The 24,149-nt window shown below is 41.7% G+C and overlaps 1 protein-coding gene across 3 annotated transcripts in view; it reads left to right on the forward strand.

Annotated features, from left to right (window-relative positions):
• rsu1 (Ras suppressor protein 1) overlaps positions 1-24,149 on the forward strand; it is a 175,163-nt gene that overhangs the window by 85,711 nt on the left and 65,303 nt on the right. For all 3 annotated transcript variants that reach the window (XM_059972185.1, XM_059972186.1, XM_059972187.1), the window contains exon 8: positions 5,691-5,823. In XM_059972185.1, the coding sequence (XP_059828168.1) occupies positions 5,691-5,823 (133 nt within the window). The remainder of the gene's footprint in view (positions 1-5,690; positions 5,824-24,149) is intronic.

Genomic DNA, 24,149 nt, shown 5'->3' on the forward strand with positions numbered 1-24,149 from the left:
TCAGCATTTCATAAAATCCCTTTTAAGTGAATGTTGTCTAAAGTTAAACTTCAGGTATTAAAGGTACATCGTATATTTAGTTTGACAATTGGTTCTGTAACAGAACACTGGAGCAAGTACTTGTTTTGGATGAAGTGATTAGCGTTGTCCCAGAGGAACATGCTGACAACACACATTGGCTGATAAGTTGTAATCTAAAATGTCAAATGTCCTAGTTTGTAGATAGATTTATAAAGAAGATAAATAGAAGTAATAAGTGAATGGCAAAATTATGTTATATGTATTTTAATATGTACTGATTTAAGGCTACGCTGGACCTTAGGAGGATAGAAGAATTTGTTTTCCATATGTTGAAGAGCTAGAAACATCTTATGGGACTGTGAACAAAGCAGATTTTAAAAAGGTCAGGATGTCTACAGGAAATAATCATAGAATTTAATTAACAGTTTTCTATGCAGAAGATTAGATTATCCAGGAGGGTTAAAATACAAGTAGATGATTACTGTGTCCTGGTCCAACCAAACGATCTTGTTGTGATCTTCAGATCAAAGATGATATCTAGAGTTCAAGCTCTGAAGACAGGTTCCACACAATAGGATTTGGAAGGCCAAGCATTTTTCTCTATAGGAAATTATGGTTGGGATTCCAGGATTAAAGGGAAGAAAGTAAAAATTAAAGCCAGGTCTTTCAGGTATGAGGTTAGAGAGCTTTAACATGCACAGCAAATGATAGAAACCTGGTATCCTTTCTTTTAATGTTTTCTTCTGCTCGATCAGTTGTTAATTTTAAATATAAGATTGATTAATTTCTGTTAACCAGGAGATGAGCCAGGCAATTGGAGTTTTTCAGATCAACTAAAATCTTGGAGACAAAAGAGATGCAGATGCTGGAATCCAGAGCAAAAAAATAAAACTCCTGGAAGCAGGTTAAGAAGCATCTATGGAGGCAAAGGGATTGTCAGTGTTTTGGCTGAAAACTCTGCATCCAGACTAAGAATGTAGAGAAGATAGCCAGTAAATAGAAGTGAGGGAGAAAAGTAAGGCCAAGATTGGTAAGTGATAGACAATAAGGGACAAATGATAGGGAGATGGAACCAGGTGGAGTAGGAGATGGCAAAGATGAACCAAGACAAGAGAGTGGTCTCTTCAGAAAGCTGACACAGAAAGGAGAGGAGAAGATGCTTTTGGTTATGAGACTGGCTCTGGCTCAGAAGGGATGGTGGGGTGAGGAGAGTGGAGCGGCAATGATAGGGTATTCAACAGTCAAGGGAACACTGAAGACCTTGTGTACGCAAAAGAGGTTACTTGATGTCATATTGCCTCCCAGGTACCAGGGTCAGGGATGTCTCAGATCACGTCCACAGTGTTCTTAAGGGGCAGAGTGAGCAGTCATGGTACATCTCGGTACCAACAACATAGTTAGGAAAAGGGATTAGGTCCTGCAGAGTGAATATAGGGAACTAGGAAGGAAAATAAATGACAGGGCCTCAAGTCCGGCCTCTGGGTTGCTGCCTGTTGTATATGCCAATGTGAGTAAGAATAGGATGATATAGCATTTGAATGTGTGGCTGATGAATTGGCACAGGGGGCAGGATTTCAGATTTGTGGATTATTGGTATCTCTTTTGCAGAAGAAGACCTGTAGAAAAAGGGACAGATTACACCGGAACTCGAGGCAGATCAATGTCCTTGCAGATAGGTTTGCCAGAGCTGTTGTGCAGGATTCAGACTAGTTTGGCAGAGAATTGGGAAGTAAACTGATGAGTAAGATGATGGAGCAGTTGGTGTAAAGGTGACATATAGAGAGTCTGTGAGGAAGGATAGGCAGTTGATGGGGCATTAATGCAGTCAGGGGGATGGGTTGCAATATGTTCAATATGAGAAGTATTGAGAACAAGGGTGATGAATGTAAGAGTGGGACTGGCAGTACATGTTCTGGAGTTCCTTTGTTTTGGATGTAACAGGGAGGGGAGATATTAATGGGGGAGTGTGCCATTTCATCATTACAGGAGGGTGAAAAATTTAAGGGGAACCTGAGGTGGAAGTTTGTTACTCAAAGGATGATAAGAGTGTGAAACAAGCTGCTGGTGGAAGTGGTGGATGAGGGTTTGATTTGAACATTTAAGAGAAACTTGGAAAAGTAGATGCATAGGAGGGGTAGGAAGGGCAGTGGTCCAGGCGTGGGTCAATAGGACTAGGCAGAGTAACAGTTTGGCACAGACAAGATGGCCTAAGGACTTTTGGCTCTGTGAGTCTATGTGAAATCTTTAGAGAAGGCGCAGAGAAAGTTTACCAGGATACTGCCTAGTTTAGAGAGCGTATATTGTGAGAAAAGGTTGAGCAAGCTCACACTTCTCTCGTTGGAGCAAATGAGAATGAGAGGTGAGTTGGTAGAGATGATAAGAGGCATAGATCAAGTGGATTGCAAGAAACTTCTTCCCAGGGTGGCAATAATTAATAAGAGAGGGCAAAAGGTTAAGGTGACTGGAGTGTAGTATAGGGTTGGGTGGATGTCTGAGGTTTTTTTACGCTGAGAGTGGTAAGCCCAAGGAACACACTTCCGGGGAATGGTGATTAAAGCAGATGCTTTAGAGACATTTAGGAGACTCTTAGATAGGCACTTAGATGAAAGAAAACTGGAGGGCTGTGGAGAAGGGAAGAGTCAGATTGATCTTTGAGTAGGTTAATACATTGTGGGCCAATGAGCCTGTGGTGCCTGTATTGTGTTACAGTGTTCTATGTAGTGGGATCCCATTGGAGCTGGCAGAAGTAGTGAAGGATGATATAAAGTAAGGTACAAAGAGCAGACAAGGAAAATGTTTCTATTCTGTCTGGGAAGTGGGAGGTGAGAGCATATGTACAGGGTTTGAGGGAAATGCACGTACTAGCTCTATTAACTGTGTCTGAGAGGTACTTGCATTTTCAGGAGTTCTGGAATGGAACATTTGAGACCAGATGCAGCAGAACTGAGACACAAGAGGAAAGGTTTCCTTACGGGGGACAGGGTTGGGAGAGTTATAGTTGAGGTAGCTATGGGAGTCTGTAAGTTTCACATCCTTGTTGTTAGCCAGCTGTCGTATCCTCCCTGGCTCAACCTCAGCTACCGTGATCACTTTTGTCTCCAACCAGCGGCATCTTAAATCACCAGTTTAAAATGCCACTGGCGAAGCACAGCGACGACTTGCGGATAGCAGACAAAAAAATAATGTATTAATCACACTTTTTATCTGATACGATCACTGCAATCAATAGCCTGTAAATTCCTTTTCAGAGTGGAGCTGTTCAATTGCCATATGAGCTGGCATTTTTGTGGTGTGAACTGAAGACTCAAAGGTGCAACATGGTTGCAGCATTCAGGCCAAATTGAGGGAGCTTGGCCCGAACCTGAGAGTGGGGAACGTGCCAGGGATGAACTAGTTTTGTGCCTGTGGACTCACTTTTGTGAACTTAGTTCTGAATGCTGTTTGCTTACTTTTATTGTTTGCACAATTTTTTTCTGCACATTGGGTGTTTGGTGGTCTTATTTTAATAATTTATTTTGGGTTTCTATGTTTTGTGACTGCCTGTAAGAAGATAAATCTCGAGGTTGTATATAGTAAACATATTTTGATAATAAATGTGCTTTGAACTTTGAACTTGAACCTCCAACTTGTCATCAAATTAACCTGGACTAATTGACATTCCCGCATCTGAATATTTGTTTCCACTTCTTGAAACAAAGTGTCCACTGATATCTACTTTAAACCTGCAGATCCCTGCCACCACTATGTTGGTTATACCTACTCACGCCCACTGGAATCTTGAACAAATTCTATTACCAAAGTATGTATATGTTGCTATATACTACCTTAAGAAACATTTTCTAGTAGGCATTTAAGAAAAAATTAAGAAATACAATAGAATCTTATGAAAAATCATATATAGTGGATTTTGGTTATTTTGGCCATCTTTTAATCAAGGCATTCACTTATTTGGGACAACTCTTAAAAAGCAACAGCTAATTGAGAAAATAACTAGGATTCTCTTATTTTACTTGGGACACTATGTCAGTTAATTGGGACAGGAGACTGTTGCCCTGTAGTTTCTAACTAGCATCAATTGTGTGCACTTGTGTGGTTGTTAGACACTACACCGTGCTTAGAACAGTTGCAACAGTTGCATGTGCTTGTGTTATGTTATTTACAGAAGTCAATTTAAAAGCAGTGATTTTTGACACTACATGCGAGAAAACAATAATGGCAGTCCATAATCTGCATTAGATGTCTGTACTGAAGTTGTTCATTTATAGTTAATCAAAAGAACATGGCTCTATACACTGGATGAATTCCTTGGTTGGTAACTGTTAGGAACTATTACACAGTTTTATAGCGCTGTAGTAGTATTGGTAGCGTTCTAGTTTGTTCTGTATTTCATTGAAATACATAATTTGTTACTCAATTTAATGATAGTTTTGTCTTTTTTATAACTATTTCCATGAAACTTCAGCTATTTGGGGCAGCATCTTGTTTGGACCAATGAATGTCGTGATGAATGTCAATTAACTGGAATCTGCTGTAAAAACAAAGACTGGCAAACAACTAGTATACAATAGATGACAAACTGTGCAAGTTATTTTTTCAAAAATGCTGATAAAAATACTTGTAACTTGAATTATAAGTAGTCCTGGAAAGTGGGTCTATAGGTCATAGAATCAGTTTGGAGTTGTGAGTGACATTATCCATGCCGGTTTGGAGCCTGATGTTTGTAGGATAACGACTATTCCTGAACTTCATGGTGTGGGATCTAAGGCTTCTATACTTCCTGCCCAATGGTCATAGTGAGAAGAGACTGTGGCCTAGATGATGGGGACCTTTGTTAGAAGCTGCTTTCTTGTGGGGCTTTACGTATGAGGGACAGGGCTGTATCTACCATTTTTTCGTCCTTGAGTATATGCAAGCCGTTTATTGTGTTCCAACATTTAAAATTTATTTATAATAATTTGCTAAGAATTAAAAAAAAGCACTACTGTAGGGAAATGATACTTTGCTGTTTTGTATTCAGAACAGGAAGGGTTTTGGTAATGAGTTAGGAGATCTTTTGGCAAATAAAAAAAATCTAAATAGAAATTAGCTTATTTAGGCTTAATTACTAAAGCAGTCTTTATAAAATGTCTGTCTTTCTTTTAGCTGAAATATGCAAGAAGCCTGTTATGTTTTTATTTTGTTTTCTTAAAATAAAATCTGGCAACTCTGATAAGAAATTAGCAGATTGAATACTAAAGTATATTCTCTATTTAAAGATTTAAATTGTATTCCAGCCTGTAATCATGATGGTACTCAGCACAATTTTATATTGGTATTCTTCAAGAATTTAAAGTACATTTATTTATTTAAACTTAAATGTCCTACCTTTCCATTTCATATTTACTTGAGGGCTCTCAATGAAAATGTTAATCTTTTGATCCAATATGTTTCTGTTTTCATTTTTTAATGACTTGGGAAAGCTGTGAAACATCAAAGACATTTAGAGAAAAGTGATTAATTTTCTGTTAACCGTTTTTGATACCTAGACAGTATCAATTTGGCTCCACAATCTAAATTTAAAAAAAATTCTTACAAGGAAACCAATTTCTTTGCAATGATTTACTGACATTTTTAGATTAACAAATCATTCCATGATATTTAATTCTTATGATTTTTTTCTACATTTACAGGTAACTTAGACCTTACTGGCCCAAAACAAGTATTCAAGGCGGAGAACAATCCTTGGGTTACTCCAATTGCCGACCAATTCCAACTTGGTGTATCCCATGTCTTTGAATATGTTCGTTCTGAAACCTACAAATAGTAAGTCGACTGAATGAAAAACGCTTGATTGAAAACTAATTGATTAACTAGAAGTTAAATGTATTAAAATGTTAATTTAGTAGATTCTAGTTAATTGGGCACATCGGGACCAGTATATTTTGGCCCAATTAAGCAGCTGCCCCAATTTAGCCGAAGTTTTATAGAAATAGTTCAAAAGGTTTTAAAAAGACATACTACCGTTTAATTGAGTAACAGATTATGTATTTAAATTAAATACAGAACAAATTATAACGCTACCTATGCTGGCGGTAGGTAGACATTGATCCCAGGGGATCATGGGTTTGTGCCTCTGGTGGACTGTGACCTTTCTCTCCAGGGCGCAAGCCTATGTGGGAAGATATGAAGAATCGCTGCTGCCCATGCAACAGGTTCCCCCTCTCCACGTCACTGATGTAGTCCAAGGGAAGGGCAAGTGTTGATACAGTGTCATCGCAGAGGTTGCCAGAGTGAAGTTGTCGACAACATCAAACTGCCTTAGGGATCCCGGCTCCAGATTTCTTCCTCAGGGTTTACTCCCGAAGCCTTTCCCATGGGTGGGTCTGGCCCCAAGGCAGCAGAGATTTAAAATCGGAGTTTTCCTTCTCCGAGGCTGATGAGCCCCACCTGCTCAAAGCAACTGGTTTTGAGTTGCCAGTGGCCTGCATTTGCCTTTCTTGTGCAAGTGGAAACAGTTCTGCCGGGCCTAGCAGATAATCCATATGTGATGGCTAAGAGTTGGAGTTGGTTGTCAGAGGCTGTTAGAGACGCACATCATTTGGAGCACTTGATAAGTAGTGTGAGCTTATCCCCACTATCACCCCGGCTATGACAACTTAAGGAACCTATACCACTACAGTACTATAAAACTGTGCATTAGTTCCTTATGCAGGTTTCCCCTGCTATCCGAAGGTAAAGTGTTCCCATGAAACAGTTTGTAAGCCGGAATGTCGTAAAGTGAAGAAGCAATTACCATTTATTTATATGGGAAATATTTGTGAGCGTTCGCAGACCCAAAAAATAATCTACCAAATCATGCCAAATAACACATAAAACCTGAAATAACATAACATGTAATAAAAGCAGGAATGATCTGATAAATACACAGCCTGTATAAAATAGGAATACTTTTCTGCAATCATTGCAGCACTGTCCACCATAGCGAAAATCTCACGCAAGTGCTCTCGGCAGAAGCACTCTTCAGCAACCTTTACTCTATGAAGCTGCCAAATTTGGTGGTGTTATACCAAATAACACATAAAAATACACAGCCTATATAAAGTAGAAATAATGTATGTACAGTGTAGTTTCACTTACCAGAATCGGAAAGACAGTGAGCACATTGATGATGGTGTGTTAGGCTGAGTCGTCGGAGGTTGGGGTGGTGGGAGACTGGGGTGTCATCTCATCGTCATCTGTTTCCATCAGGGCAGACAGGTCACCTTCTTCTCTGTCTGCCTGCCTTGATGTCGAAGGTCGAGTTTCGTCGTCTACCTGTGGCTGATGTGGAAGGCTGGATAAATGATAGTATGCTTAACTCCTTAGCCTTGCACATTTTTCTATCATACAGTTCTTTGCAAGCACTCAAACTATCCTGCAAATATGCCCTAAACCTACGTACCCTTTCAAAATTAAAGTAATACTTTTCTGCAATCATTGCAGCATTGTCAATCGCAGCGAAAATCTCACGCAATTCCCTCACGTTCAGTTCCTGGACGACTTCACTTTCAAGCCATTCGCCACTGCATTCTGTTTCAATTGTTATCCTTTCCTCTTCATCAGCTCTTCATCTGTCAGTTCTTGGTCATGGGATGCCAGAACCTCTTCAACATCATCTTCATCAACTTCCACAAAGCCTTAGCCAAACTCACTGTGTCCTTACTTAGTTCACCACGATCGAAACACTTAATTATGTCTAGTTTTACGCTAAGTGTAACACCCTTACATACTCTTTCAGGCTTTTCTGATACCTTAGAACTCATCTTGCCAACGGATGCACAACATAAATTGACATAAAGCCCAGATACTCACAGGCACGTGTTTAAGCAATGATGGCTAGAATGCAGTTCCGGGGGAGGAGCTTGGCTGCTCAACATGCGCGCTCCCTTTTTTCACGTACTGCCTTTTATCGCTCACTGCCTTTTTTGGTAACAGTGAAAACACCTTCTATTAGCGAAAACAGGTAACTAATGTAGGTCTTTCGTAACAGCGAGTGTCGTAAAGTGAACATTCAAAAAACGGGAGACACCTGTAATTGTCAGTAGAGAAGTACATCCAGTGTGCACTGTTGTGTTCTTTTCATTTACTATAAATGAACAAAATCAGCGCTGACATCTAGTGCAGATAATGGACATCTAGTGCCTTCATACCATTTGTGTGATGATTTCATCCTCCAGATCTTTATTTTCATTGTAACATTCGAGATGATTGTTGATAATCTCAAATTCTTCAAATGCTTGAAACCACAGTGAGCAAAACCATTCTGAATTGCCTTACTGTTTATCTCTCACCAACTATCAGTGACAAAAATCAATATTTTGAACACACACATGCAACTGAGGCTATTTAAAATCTGCTCACTCTAAGCATGGTTTAGTCTAACTGCCACACAAGCTACTGCATGATTGCTAGAAAACTAGGTTACCTGCGTCTGTGTTTGAACCAGTGGGAAATGAAGGACTACTGCACTCTTGTCCTGAGAGAAACATGGCTCCAGGATGCTACTCCAGACTCTGCCATCCAGTTAGATGACCTAGTCTCCTTTCGGGTGGGCAGAAACGCTGCAGACTCCAGGAAGACCTGCGAAGCAGCTTGTCTGTCCTCATCAATAAGAAATGGTGTGAACGCCTCGCTAGTAATGCACTGCTCATCGCAAATAGAGACTTTAATGGTGAAGTGCAGGTTCTTCTACTGAGTGAGGGAGGTTACTGACATTGTGATTGTTGCTGTTTACATCTTCCTCCCCCCCCCCCCCCCCCACCCCCATGTTAGTGCTGGAGAAGTGCTACAGGAGCTCCACGGCACCATCTGCGACCTCAAAGTCACTCACCCAGATGGTTGCTGGTGACTTCAGTCATGCCAATTTAAAAATAGTCCTGCTTAAGTTCTACCAGCGTGTCAACTTTGCAAATCCGTTTTGCTAATCCCTGCATGCAGACCGTTGGTTAAATGAGTCAAACCAGTTTACAGGGAGATCTGGGTCTGGCCAGAAGGTGCCGCCTCAGAGCTCCAAGACCGATTTGAAAGTAGGAGGCGGCTCCCACGACACCAACACTGATGAATATGCGGGTCGGTGACTGGATACATGGTGACATCTTCAATGCATTTTCCTGTGATTAAACACTACACTGCCAGGGTAAACCAGAAACCATGGATGACTGTAGAGGTTCGTGCACTGCTTGGGGATCAGGGCGCTGCCTTCAGATCAGGGAATAGGATGACTCTAAAGTCAGTAAGAGCTACGCTTACGTGTGCCATCAGGAAGGCAAAGCAAGAGTATTTGCAGAAAGTTCACAGACACTTTTGTGACAGCAGGGACACGCAGCGATGTGGCAAGGTATACAAAGTATAGCAGATTACGTGTCCACCTTCACGTTACTGATAGTGTCGCCTCCCTTCCTGCTAGGCTGAGTGCCTTCTATGCATGATTTGAGACAAAGAATGATGTGTCTTTGAGGAAAGCCGCCTTGCCCCCTGAGGAACAAGCATCCTGTCTGGCCACAGCTGAGGTGGGAAGGACCTCAGCCAGGGTAAACCCACACAAAACTGCAGGACAGGACAACAAACTTGGGCAGTAAAATCTGCCAAGAAGTTCACTGTGGCTTCCATTCCTACCCCACCCCCCCCTCCCCAATTTGTGCCATTTACCGGGAGTGTTGTGTGCGAAGGACCTGAAGCATTGTTCAGGAAGAAGGTACAGAAACCTGAAGACAAGGACGACCAGACTGGTGAGCAGCTTCTTCCCTCGGTCCATGAGAGTAACGAATACCTTTCTGCCACCAAGGTCTCATCTCTAGAACAGTGAGCTGTTTCTTTTACTGTTTAAGTCAAGTCAAGGCACTTTTTATTGTCATTTCAACCATAACTGCTGGTACAGTACACAGTAAAAATGAAAGAACGTTTTTCAGGACCATGGTGCTACATGAAACAGTACAAAAACAACACTGAACTACGTAAAAACAACACAGAAAAATACTACACTAGACTTACAGACCTGCCTAGGACTGCATAAAGTGCACAAGACAGTGCAGGTATTTCAATAAATAATAAACAAGACAATAGGCACAGTGGAGGACGGTAAGTTGGTGTCAGTCCAGACTCTGGGTATTGAGGAGTCTTGATGGCCTGGGGGAAGAAACTGTTACAAAGTCTGGTCGTGAGAGCCCGAATGCTTCGAAGCCTTTTCCCAGACAGCAGGAGGGAGAAGTGTTTGTATGAGGGGTACGTGGGGTCCTTCATAATGCTGTTTGCTTTGCGGATGCAGCGTGTAATGTATATGTCTGTAGTGGCGGGAAGAGAGACCCCGATGATCTTCTCAGCTGACCTCACTATCCGCTGCAGGGTCTTGCAATCCGAGATGGTGCAATTTCCGAACCAGGCAGTGATGCACACCACATGCACTTTGAATTACTTTTTATTAGCTTTTTTGTGGTAATGTCCTGTGTGCGATGTATGTTTCGGGATTGCACCTGGTCCAGAGGAACATTGTTTGTTTGGTGGTCTGTATGTACAGTCGGATGGAAATAAATTTGAACTTGTTCTCTTGTTCTCGAGAGAAAACAGTCATCATCTGCCCTACTGAAGCCCCTCAGGACCCTACATGAGATCTGCTCTTATTCTTTACATGCCAGAGAAACCAGGTCTAACTAGCTTAGACTTTCTTCATCAGAAGAACAAATCCCTTCATACAAAGGATCAGTGATGGAGTTGTTTGAATGTAGTTGGATGTAAAATTGACTTTTCTGAATTCTTATGCTTGTGAGCAAATCCAGCTGAGAAAGCCCTGTGGTTACACACAGATTTACCAACACTGCCTTTGGAGTGGCAGTGAATTCTGTATACTTGGACTAGTGCAAAATTTCCAAACTAACTGATTGAGCTTTTTTAAGGGGTGGCTTCTGGCTGTGCTTTGAAGCCAGACTTAACTGCAGTCACGGGGATAGACTACACATTTTTTGGGCTCCCCCGACAAAGTCTCAGAACCCATTCTAATGGATAGGAAGAGTAAAATACGAACAGTTCATATAAGCTAAGTTACTTTTAATTAAATGCATTTTTTTGTGTTTTTACTTTAAAATATTTAACTGTTGAATATTAATAGTTTTTACATTGTTCTAGACATCAGACATGTGCAGAAGAAATCAAAAGTTTGAGAGTCTTGACAAATGGAAAAGCCAGAGTGACAGCATACCTTGATAGTTGTCAGCTGCTTCATGGTTAGGGCTTGTTCAAGTCCTTACACAATAACACTTGCCTCTTGGACCTTGCCAATTTGGATGCAGGATCATTTCGGCCTCTCAAGTGCAAATCAGTGAAGCTCATGATGAATGTGCACCTAAATGGCAATTTTTGAAAATGAGCCACTCTTGGCATTCTGGGCCATCAAATACTTTAGTGATTTGTTAGGATGGTGAATGTGGAAGACATTTGACAATAGGCTTCTTTTGGGATGGGGAGAGATTTCTTTGTACTGCTAAATATTGTATAATTTAATTTAGAACCAAAAAAAAGCTTTGACCAATGAAAAGATTGTCACGGCCTTCACTAAAATCACTATACAGTTGGCCCACCTTATTAGCGAGGGATTGGTTCCGGGACCCCTTGCAGATACCAAAAAAGGTGGATGCTCAAGTCCCTTATTCAGCCAGTCTCAATGCAGTGGACCTTAGGACCCAGTGGAACCCCAGACCTTATTTAACCTGTCTCAGTGTGGCGGACATTAGGACCCGGTGGCAGAGCTCTGAATGTGCAGTGTTTCTGTTCACAAAAATAATCAGGATTATGATTGAAAATAAAGTGAAAATAATAAAGCGATCGGAAAAAGGCGAAATGCCATCGGTCATTGTAAAAGCGTTAGGCTACGTCGGTCAACGATCAGAACAATTTTAAAGCGAGAAAGGTCCGGCCCCGATGAAAGCTACAATTGTTACTGAGCAACACAGTGGTTTAATTTTTGGGTTTTGGGGTTTTGAGTTTTTGATCCTCCACATCAACCCAGCACGGATGGAGAGCGCACTCAAAAGCAGTCTGTTACTGACTCCCAAGCCCGGCACTAACACGCACGTTCTTAAGTGTTTTATATGCATGGAAAGGTAAAATATATACTATATACTAAGACAAACATTTGACTAACTGTTGCTAAATAATACTGGATGTACCTGTTCCGACTTACTTAGTAAGAGAACTTCCGATCTTTTTCAATCCCGGTCCACGATAACCCACGCACATCCTCCCGTATACTTTAAATCATCTCTAGATTACTTATAATACCTAATACAATGTAAATGCTATGTAAATAGTTGTTATACTGCATTGTTTAGGGAACAATAACAGGAAAAAACTATACATGCTCAAACAACAAATGCTGGAAGAGCACTTCTGGATTTTCTCGATTCACGGTTGGTTGAATTCGCGAATGTGGAACTCACAGATAAGGAGGGCCGACTATAGATTTTTGAAAGAAAATTCTCTACATGTATTCTGCATAGAATTGTAATCACACCAATGTTGAAATGCTATTTTTGGCTTATTGGTATATAGATAATAAATAGAAAGCTCTGAAGAGGAAAGAAGAGCACTTTTGTATTCCCAGTGACGATGATTACTCTTAAATATTAATATGGAATCACAGATCAAGCTAAAACTTCACATGAAATGCTGTGACCCCAGTACAGTTCAAATTCTCCTTTCAAGTAACAAACTAGTCATAGATAGTGTTGCTCTTAGGATAATAATGTGGGATCAAGTGACTTTTCTTCAGCAATTAAGAAATGAGTCCTTGGTTTTTTTCATTTGGTGGCTCCTTTACATCTGGGTTTGATTGCATAGTTTTAAAAGTTGCTTGTGTTATTTTGAAATATAAAGAAATTAAATTCCATTTTTAATTTGAGAGATATTTAGATAGCATTGGAAGATATGGTCACTTCAAAAAGTTGTGGATAATATTTTTATTGGCGATTTGGATCCTGTCTCAGTAGCTCTGAGAGCGTTTGTATAAGTGACTAGAATGTTTGGATGAAGGTGGATTAACTGGATTTTCTTGATTTCCTAAAATTTGTAAATAAAATGGTTGTTGGAATTTGTGGATTACAGGGCAGATTTTACATTTCATAGGTAAGTATATAAGATAGTTATAGCAAATAATTTTGATTATGAATTGCCGAACATAGACTGCACGGATCAGGCATGCACTGTAAATGGCATGAGTCTTTGGAGGGTTGGTGAACAGAGGGATCCTGGGATAAAAGTCGATAGATTCTTGACAGTGACAGCACCATGTAGAAAGAGGAATGATGCTGGCTTTCATCAGTTGAGATTCAGAATATAAAATGGAGGATCCAGGTACAAATTTATAAAACTTTAGTTGGGCTGCATTTGGGTTATTGTATGCAATTTTGGTTGCCACACAAGAGGGAGGATGAGTTGGTGCTGGAGACGGGATGGGAAAATTTCAATTATAAGCAGAGATTGATCAGCTTGAGCTTGTTTGCCTTGATTGGAGGAGTTTGAGAGTAACCTGATAAAGGTATACAAAATCATGAGAGGAGATGGGTAAGGTGGGTAGTAAGACTATCTTCTTGTGCGTAAATGAAGGGAATGTGGGTAAGGTGAGAGAGGGAACTAGGGAATTTAAAAATGGAAACTGGGGAGTTTGGCATCTGAAACCCACTGTAGGTGTAAGGAACAATGTGCCTTGGGAAATTAACTGATTAGCACTAATTTCCAATAGTACAGCTGTAATGTCATCAAACTTGGGCTTTGATCTGCCCAGATATTATTCAATATGTATTATTTTTGTTATTATGCTGATGATCTTAGATAGAGACCAGGGAAGATCAACTACTCAGTGCTTCTGGCTGAAGATGGGTTGTAAAACCTTCAAGGTTATCTTTTGCACACTTTGACTTCTGTTATTGTTGGAAATAAAAATATTCATGGAGCTCTCTCTTCCTATTCCTTACTAGACATGAAAGGTGTGCATTGGTTGTGTGCTTGCTCAGCTCAGTCCATTCCGTGTAGCCCCATTACAATATTTGTAAGCCTGTGTCAAAGCTTCACCAGCTAGCATCTCATTTAAAGCTCTTGCACATATGTCATTGAAAAAGATCTCCTGTGATAGAATAAGGGACGTAAGGCCACATGGTGACAATTCTGTTGCTGTTGATGACCCAGAGAGACTCAAATGTGGCCGTTATGAGGCTGCCTGATCTATTCCGAATCTCTGCTATGCATTGTGGCAGTTGGAGCTCTCAATCTGATGAAGGGTGTCCTAAATATGATGACAAGTCATCGTCCCTACAGGGAGTGTGTTCACACCTGCCATTGCTGTAATGAGCTAATGCATCTGCAGTTGATCAAGATTATGCCAAGGATATTTTTCCTTAATGCATAAATTAGATATAGTACTTAGAGTGGATGACAAATGTTGTTACTGTATTTATGTGCTTTCATTCATTGTAACATGCTAAATGCAGGTGAATGAGTAACCAATTTGTGAGAGGCTAAAATAACTGGACTCAGATTGACATTAAAATTTCTACTTAACTGATCAAAATTCCAATCATTTTCCTCAGCTATCTTCTGTCAAATAATGTTTAAAAAGGCTGCCCAAGTTCATCGAGTCCTGTCGAAGGGTTTCAGCCCGAAATGTCAACTGTACTTTTTTTCCGTAGATGTTACCTGGCCTGCTGAGTTCCTGCAGCATTTTGTGTGTGTTGCCCTGGTTCATAGTGATTTTACTGGTCTATTTGTATGATATTTACTCATGATCTAGAAGGATACTGTTCAGCCTGTTGAGTCTACGCTAGGTTTCAGAGAATTCTCATTTCCTCACATCCCCACCATATCTGCCTCCTGATTCGATGCCTATTTGAGGCAAACTACAATGGCCAGTTAATCCACAACCTACACAACTCTGGTATGACGGAGAAAAATCCCGTAGAAAACCCTCATAATCAACAATGTACAAACACCACACAGCCAGTACCAGTGGCAATGTAAGGCAGCATCCCTACTAACTGCATTCATCAAATGTCTAATTCTTGACAATTTGTTTCAAGCATTCACTACCCTCTGACTGCATCAACTATTCACCATTCCAGTTCACATCTTAAGTTCATGTCCTCCTCTAAGTATGTCAGTTTGTTGGGACACTGTTTTAAACAGGTGAGTTAATGGAGTTGGCTGCTAAGTTGAAGGGCAGGACCTCCAGGATTGTGATCTCCATATTGCTACCCAAGCCACATGGTAGTGCGCCCAGAAATAGGAAGATCATACAGTTTAACACGTGGCTAAGGAGTTGGTGTAGGAGGGAGGGCATCAGAATATTTTTGATCGTTGGGCTCTCTTCCAGGCAAGGTGAGTCCTGTACAGAGAGGTGGTCTGCACCTGAACCAGATGGGGACAAAAATCCTAGTGGGAACCTTTGCTAGTGCTGTGGAGTGGGGGAGGAGTTGCAGAGGGATAGGAACCAGAATGCCAGAAGAGATAGTGGAGAGATTGCAGAGACAGATGTTGTTAAAACATCAGACAAAGTCAGGTTGAATCAAAGGGTTGAGCATGCTGTGACTAATGTCCTGAGCCACATATATTTCAATACCAGAAGGATTGTAGGAAAGGCAAATGAGCTCAGGGCATGGATGAACACATTGAATTATGATAATATAATCATTAAGGGGATGTTTGCAGGAGGCTTAGGACTGGTAGCTCAATATTCCACTGTTCTGTGGTTTTCGACATGACAGAGCGGGAGGGATTAAAGGGGGAAGGGTGCTGTTACAAGTCAGGGAAAATGTCACAACAGTGCTCAGTCAGGACAGACTGGAGAACTCGCTTTTATGGGTGGAACTGAGGAATAAGAAAGGTATGACCACATTAATGGAGCTATATTATAGACCACCTAACATTCCACAGGATTTAGAGGAACAAATCTGTACAGAGATCACAAGAAACATAAAATTGTTACAGTAGGTGATTTTGACTTCCCGCATATTGACTGGGTTTCCCATAAAGGACCAGATGGGATAGAGTTTGTCAAATGTGTTCAGGAAAGTTTCCTTAATCTGCATGTAGAATTCCCAACAAGAGAGTGTGTGATACTTGATCTGCTATTATGGAATGAGACAGGGCAGGTGACAGAAGTTTGTGTAAAGGAACGCTTTGCATCTAGTCATCACAATGCCACTATTTTCACAGTAAATATGGAAAAAGATAGGTCTGATCCATGGATTGAGATTCTAAACTGGAGTAAGGTCAATTTTGATAGTATCAGAAATGATTGCCAAGTGTGGATTGGGACAACTTTTCTTTGGAAAAGTTGTACTTGGTAAGTGGGGGGCCTTCAAAAGTGCAATTTTGAGAGTACAAAACTTGTATGTGCCTGTCAGAATAAAAGGTAAAGATAACAGATTTAGGGAACCTTGGTTTTCAAGAGATAATTGAGGCCCTGGTTAAGAAAGAAAAGGAGGTGCATTACAGGTATAGGCAGGTGAAAACAAATGAGATACTTGCAGAGTATAAGAAATGTAAGAGAACATTAAGAAAGAAGCAACATACAAAATGCTAGAGGAACTCAGTAAGCCAGGCAGCATCTAACAGTCGATGTTTCAGGCTGAGAACCTTCATCCGGATTGGGGGAAAAAAAGATGAGAAGTCAAAGTAAGAAAGTGGGGGGAGAGGAGGAAGAAATTTGTAGGTTATAGGTGAAACTACGAGAGGAGGAGGTCTGAAGTAAAGAGCTGGGAAGTTGATCCCTACGGAAAGCAGAATGGGGGGTGGGGGGGGGGGCGTCCTCCGGTCCTGCCAATGTTCTTGTAAATTTGCTGTGTATTCTTTCAATCTCACCTCCCCACCCCCCCCCCCCCCCGACTTTCCGCTTTAAGCAGAGATCACTCCCTACGTGACACCTCCCCACTGATCTCCCACCTGGGTACTTATCCTTGCAAATAGAGCAAGTCCCACACCTGCCCCTACACCTCCTCTCTCACTGCCATTCAGTCTTTCAAGATGAGGCAACGCTTCACCTGTGAGTCTGGTGTCATCTACAGTAGCCTGTGCTCCTGGTGTGGCTTACTATTTATTGGTGAAACCCGACGTAGATTGGGAGACCGATTCACTGAGTGCCTACGCTCTGTCCGCCAGAAAAAGCGGGATCTCCCAGTGGCCACCCATTTCAATTCTACCTCCCTCTCCCATTCAGACATGTTAGTCTATGGTCTCCTCCACTGCCATACTCAGGTTGGAGGAGTAGCACCTTGTATTCTGTCTGATGATTTGACCATTGATTTCCAAATTTCCTGTGATTGCCACTACCCTCCCCCCACCCCTCCCTATTCCCGTTTTCCCCCTCTCACTTTATTTCCTTACCTGCCCACCACCTCCATCGGGTGCTGTAACACCCTTCCCTTTCTTCCATGGTCTTGTATCCTCTCCTATCAGATTCCTCCTCTCCAGCCCTTTATCTCTTTCACCAATTAACTTCTCAACCTCTTACTTCACCCTTGCCCCCTTCTGGTTTCACCTGTCATTTACCACCGTGTGTTTCTTCTCCCCCTCCTCCCCACCGTCTTACTCTTGACTTCTCATCTTTTTTTGGGTCCTGATGAAGGGTCTCTGTTCAAAACGCAGATGTTTATTCTTTTCTGTAGATGCTACTTAGCCTGCTGAATTCTCCAGCATTCTGTGTATGTTGCTTGGACTTCCAGCCTCTGCAGATTTTCTCGTACTTAAGAGGGAAATCAGGAGGGCTAAAAGAAGACATGAGGTTGCCTTAGCAGATAAGGTGAAGGAGAATTCTTTGGGGTTCTACAGATATGGTAGGAGCAAAACAAATGCAAGGGACAAAATGGGTCCTGTGGAATATCAAAATGGTAATCTATGCCTGGAGCCTGATGAAAAGGGGGAATCTTGAATGGATTTTTTTGCATCTGTGTTTGTTCAGGAAAAGAGGCAGAGTCTGTGGAAGTGAGGAAAAGTCATGGACCCAATACAGATTATAGAGAGGGAGGTATTTGCTGTCTTGAGACAAATTAGGGTGAACAAATCCCCAAAGCCTGATAAGGTATTCCCTTGGACCCTGGGTGACAGGGTCCTGTCGAATTGGAGGATAGAAGAATTGACCATTGAAGAATTGGAGGATTGCAAACATTCCGCTTTTAAGAAAGGCTCAAAAAATGAAATGGGCAGGTGAGCCTCAGTGGGAAAGTTATTAGAAAGTATTCTAAGGGACTAGATATATGAGTATTTAGATAGGCATGGACTGATTAGATATAGTCAGCGAGGCTTTGTGTGTGATAGGTCATATCTAACCAATCTTATAGGTCTCTCCTGGTCAGGGAGAGTGAGGAGGTGATAGAGAGGAGTTACAGGCAGGTGGTCACTCCGGGACCACGGGAGGCAGATAGGTGGGTTACAGTCAGGAAGGGGAAGAGGCAGGTACTAGAGAGTACCCCAGTGGCTGTACCCCTTGACAATAAGTACTCATGTTTGAGTACTGTTGGGGGGGACAGCCTACCTGGTGGGAGTGACAGTGGCCGAGCCTCTGGCACAGAGGACGGCCCTGTAGCTCAGAAGGGTAGGGTTAGAAGAAAGAGGTCCATAGTAATAGGGGACTCAATAGTCAGGGGCTCAGACAGGCGTTTCTGTGGAGGTGACCGGGAGTCCCGGATGGTAATTTGCCTCCCTGGTGCCAGGGTTCGGGACGTTTCTGATTGCGTCCAAGATATCCTGAAGTGGGAGGGTGAAGAGCCAGAGGTCGTGGTACATGTAGGTACCAATGACATAGGAAGGAAAGGGGAAGAGGTCCTGAACCGAGAGTATAGGGAGTTAGGAAGGCAGTTAAGAAGAAGGACCCCAAAGGTAGTAATCTCGGGATTACTGCCTGTGCCACGCGACAGTGAGAGTAGGAATAGAATTAGGTGGAGGATGAATGCGTGGCTGTGGGATTGGAGCAGGGGGCAGGGATTCAAGTTTCTGGATCATTGGGACCTCTTCTGGGGCAGGAGTGACCTGTTCCAGAAGGACGGGTTACACTTGAATCGTGGGGGGACCAATATCCTAGCGGGGAGGTTTGCTAGGGCTACAGGGCGGACTTTAAACTAGTAAGATGGGGGGGCGGGAGACTATTTGAGGAGACTATGGGAGAGGAGGTTAGTTCACCAGTGGAGCAAGTAAATAGACAGTGTGTGAGGGAGGAAAGGCAGGTGATGGAGAAGGGATGCGCTCAGCCCGAAGATGTAGGGGAGAAGAAAGAAAAGGATAATAAATTTGAATGCATTGTTAGGGATGGAAAGAGAGGAGGAGATGGAGAGTATCTTAAATGTATCTATTTTAATGCTAGGAGCATTGTAAGAAAGGTGGATGAGCTTAAAGCGTGGATTGATACCTGGAATTATGATGTTCTAGCTATTAGTGAAACATGGTTGCAGGAAGGGTGTGATTGGCAACTAAATATTCCTGGATTTAGTTGCTTCAGGTGTGATAGAGTAGGAGGGGCCAGAGGAGGAGGTGTTGCATTGCTTGTCCGAGAAAATCTTATGGCGGTGCTTTGGAAGGATAGATTAGAGAGCTCCTCTAGGTGGAATTGAAGAATGGGAAAGGTGCAGTAACACTGATAGGAGTGTATTTTAGGCCACCTAATGGGGTGCATGAGTTGGAAGAGCAAATGTGTAAGGAGATAGCAGATATTTGTAGTAAACACAAGGTGGTGATTGTGGGAGATTTTAATTTTCCACACGTAGACTGGGAAGCTCATTCTGTAAAAGGGCTGATGGTTTAGAGTTTGTGAAATGTGTGCAGGATAGTTTTTTGCAACAATACATAGAAGTACCGACTAGAGATGGGGCAGTGTTGGATCTCCTGTTAAGGAATGCGATAGGTCAGCTGACAGATGTATGTGTTGGGGAGCACTTCGGGTCCAGTGATCACAATAGCATTAGCTTCAATATAATTATGGAGAAGGACAGGACTGGACCTAGAGTTGAGATTTTTGATTGGAGAAAGGCTAACTTTGAGGGGATGCGAAGGGATTTAGAGAGAGTGGATTGGGTCAAGTTGTTTTATGGGAATGATGTAATAGAGAAATGGAGGTCATTTAAGGGTGAAATTATGAGGGTACAGAATCTTTATGTTCCTGTTAGGGTGAAAGGAAAGGTTAAAGGTTTGAGAGCACCATGGTTTTCAAGGGATATTAGAAATTTGGTTCAGAAAAAGAGGGATGTCTACAATAGATGTAGGCAGCATGGAGTAAAGGAATTGCTCGAGGAATATAAAGAATGTAAAAGGAATCTTAAGAAAGAGATTAGAAAAGCTAAAAGAAGATACGAGGTTGGTTTGGCAAATAAGGTGAAAGTAAATCCGAAAGGTTTCTACAGTTATATTAAAAGCAAGAGGATAGTGAGGGATAAAATTGGCCCCTTAGAGAATCAGAGTGGCCAGCTATGTGTGGAACCGAAGGAGATGGGAGAGATTTTGAATGATTTCTTCTCTTCGGTATTCACTAAGGAGAAGGATATTGAATTGTCTAAGGTGTGGGAAACAAGTAAGGAAGTTATGGAACCTATGACAATTAAAGAGGTGGAGGTACTGGCGCTTTTAAGAAATTTAAAAGTGGATAAATCTCCGGGTCCTGACAGGATATTCCCCAGGAACTTGAGGGAAGTTTGTGTAGAAATAGCAGGAGCTCTGACGGAGATCTTTAAGATGTCATTAGAAACGGGGATTGTGCCGGAGGATTGGCGTATTGCTCATGTGGTTCCATTGTTTAAAAAGGGTTCTAGAAGGAAGCCTAGCAATTATAGACCTGTCAGTTTGACATCAGTGGTGGGTAAATTAATGGAAAGTATTCTTAGAGATAGTATTTATAATTATCTGGATAGACGGGATCTGATTAGAAGTAGCCAGCATGGATTTGTGCATGGAAGGTCATGTTTGACAAACCTTATTGAATTTTTTGAAGAAGTTACGAGGAATGTTAACGAGGGTAAGGCAGTGGATGTAGTCTATATGGACTTCAGCAAAGCCTTTGACAAAGTTCCACATGGAAGGTTAGTTAAGAAGGTTCAGTCGTTAGGTATTAATGCTGGAGTAATAAAATGAATTCAACAGTGGCTAGATGGGAGATGCCAGAGAGTAATGGTGGATAATTGTTTATCGGGATGGAGGCCGGTGACTAACGGGGTGCCTCAGGAATCTGTTTTGGGCCCAATGTTGTTTGTAATATACATAAATGATCTGGATGATGGGGTGGTAAATTGGATTAGTAAGTATGCCGATGATACTAAGGTAGGAGGTGTTGTGGATAATGAGGTGGATTTTCAAAGCTTGCAGGGAGATTTATGCCGGTTAGAAGAATGGGTTGAATGTTGGCAGATGGAGTTTAATGCTGAGAAGTGTGAGGTTCTACATTTTGGCAGGAATAATCCAAATAGAACATACAGAGTAAATGGTAGGGCATTGAGGAATGCAGAGGAACAGAGAGATCTAGGAATAACTGTGCATAGTTCCCTGAAAGTGGAGTCTCATGTAGATAGGGTGGTGAAGAGGGCTTTTGGAACGCTGGCCTTTACAAATCAAAGCATTGAGTACAGAAGTTGGGATGTAATGCTAAAGTTGTACAAGGCATTGGTAAGGCCAAATTTGGAATATTGTGTGCAGTTCTGGTCACCGAATTATAGGAAAGATATCAATAAATTAGAGAGAGTGCAGAGACGATTTACTAGGATGTTACCTGGGTTTCAGCAAATAAGTTACAGAGAAAGGTTGAACAAGTTAGGTCTCTATTCATTGGAGCGTAGTAGGTTGAGGGGGGATTTGATCGAGGTATTTAAAATTTTGAGAGGGATAGATAGAGTTGACGTGAACAGGCTGTTTCCATTGAGAGTAGGGGAGATTCAAACTAGAGGACATGATTTGAGAGTTAGGGGGCAGAAGTTTAAGGGAAACACGAGGGGGTATTTCTTTACTCAAAGGGTGATAGCTGTGTGGAATGAGCTTCCTGTAGAAGTAGTAGAGGCCAGTTCAGTTGTGTCATTTAAGGTAAAATTGGATAGGTATATGGACAGGAAAGGAGTGGAGGGTTATGGGCTGAGTGCGGGTAGGTGGGACTAGGTGAGATTAAGGGTTCGGCACAGACTAGGAGGGCCGAGATGGCCTGTTTCCGTGCTGTGATTGTTATGTGGTTATAGGGTTTTTTTTTGAGGAAGTTGGCAGGAAAGTTGCTGAAGGCTAGGCAGTGGATGTTGTCTACATGGACTTTAGCAAGGTTCCATATAGGAGGTTGGTCAAGAAGGTTCAGTACCTCGACATTCAATGTCGGATTAGACATTGCCTTTGTGGGGAAGGGAGAGTGTGGATGTAGACTGGAGGCCTATGACTAGTGAAGTGCCACGGGGATCGCTGCTGGGTCCATTGTTGTTTGTCATCTGTATCAGTGATTTGAATAATAATTTGGTTAACTGGATCAGCAAATTAGTGGATGACACCAAGAATGATGGTGCAGTGGACAGTGAAGGAAGGCTATCAAGGCTTGCAGAGGGATCTGGATCAGCTGGGAAAATGGGCGAAAAATGGCAAATGGAATTTAATGCAGACAAGTGTGAGGTGTTACACTTCGGTAGAACCATCCAGGGTAGGTCTTACACAGTGAATTGAGAATGGTAAAACAAAGGGATCGGGGAATACAGGTCCATAATCCATTGCGAATGGTGGCACAGTTAGATAGGGTCATAAAGAAAGCTTTTGATAGATTGGCCTTCATAAATCAAAGTACAGGAAATGGGATGTTTGTTGAGGTTGTATAAGATGTCGATGGGCCTTTTTTGGAGTATTGTGTGCAGTTTTGGTCACCTACCTACAGGAAAGATGTAAATAAGGTTGACAGAATACAGAGAAAATATCCAAGGCTGTTGCCAGGACTTGAGGACCTGAGTTATAAGGAAAGATTGAATAGGTTAGGACTTTACTCTTTGTCATGTAGAAGATTGAGGGGAGATTTGACAGAGGTATACAAAATTATGAGGGGTATAGTTAGGGTAAGTGGAAGGAGGCTTTTTTCACTGAGGTTGGGTAGGTCTACAACTAGATGTCATGTGAAAAGTGAGAAGTTTAGGGTGTACATGAGGAGAAATGTCTTCATTCAGAAGGTGATGGGAGTGTGTAATGAGCTACCAGCACAAGTGGTGGGTGCAATTTTGATTTCAAGGTTTAAGAGAAGTTTTGGATAGGTACATGGATATTAAGTGTATGGAGGGCTATAGTCTGAGTGCAGGTCGATTGGAGTAGGCAGTTTAAATGGTTCAGCACGGGCTAGATGGGCCGTTTTTCTCTACGACTAATTGCATTCCTATACTATTTATGGAATTGTGATAAGCCTGCTATGATGGCCAGATTGTTCACGGCAGGGTGTGTGTCGTTATAAATAGAGGCATAGACCACGATATTCATTAGGCTGCATGCTAAGAGATGGAGAGGTGGAGAAGTACAGAAAAGGAGTGAGGTTATCAATGGAAAATATTCAACTTTTGTTAAATTATTTTCTTAAGCTTTTGCAACTGATAACCTTCCTGTAATCAATGCCTGAATTTTAGTTAGCAAAGCTGCAGTGAAACAACACAGTAAACGGTTAGACAGGGAGAATTTGTGATCTGAGATCATTGGTGGTGGTGTGTGGTTTTATAGGGCTGGATTTATTGCTAGGATTGCATACAAGAGAGAGATCCAGCTGCTAGGGTCCTTGTGCTAATCGTATTTTGTTACAACTAATATTCCAAATTACATTGTAGTCTCCGTTTTATGCATGTATTCGAAGAATCCAAATTCGGAAAATCCACCTTCACATATCCCTCATTATTTAGTGCTTCCCTACTCTCATGTTACTGATTCATGAAGCAGTTGAATCAATTCTTTGATTGTTTATATTGATGACTCTTAATTGCCTCCTCAGTTCAGGGTCAATTAGGACAGGATGATAAAATCCCTGTATTGACAGCAGCATTCACACCCAAAGAATGAGTAAAATTAAAGCAAAATTATTTACAGATTTTAATTATGAAAATATTAAGTTAGTTGCTCCTTTGGTTGTTTTGGGAGAGTGGGGGGGGGAATGGGAATTTGGA

This window comes from Hypanus sabinus, chromosome 6 (assembly GCF_030144855.1).
Source record: "Hypanus sabinus isolate sHypSab1 chromosome 6, sHypSab1.hap1, whole genome shotgun sequence".
Taxonomy (NCBI): domain Eukaryota; kingdom Metazoa; phylum Chordata; class Chondrichthyes; order Myliobatiformes; family Dasyatidae; genus Hypanus; species Hypanus sabinus.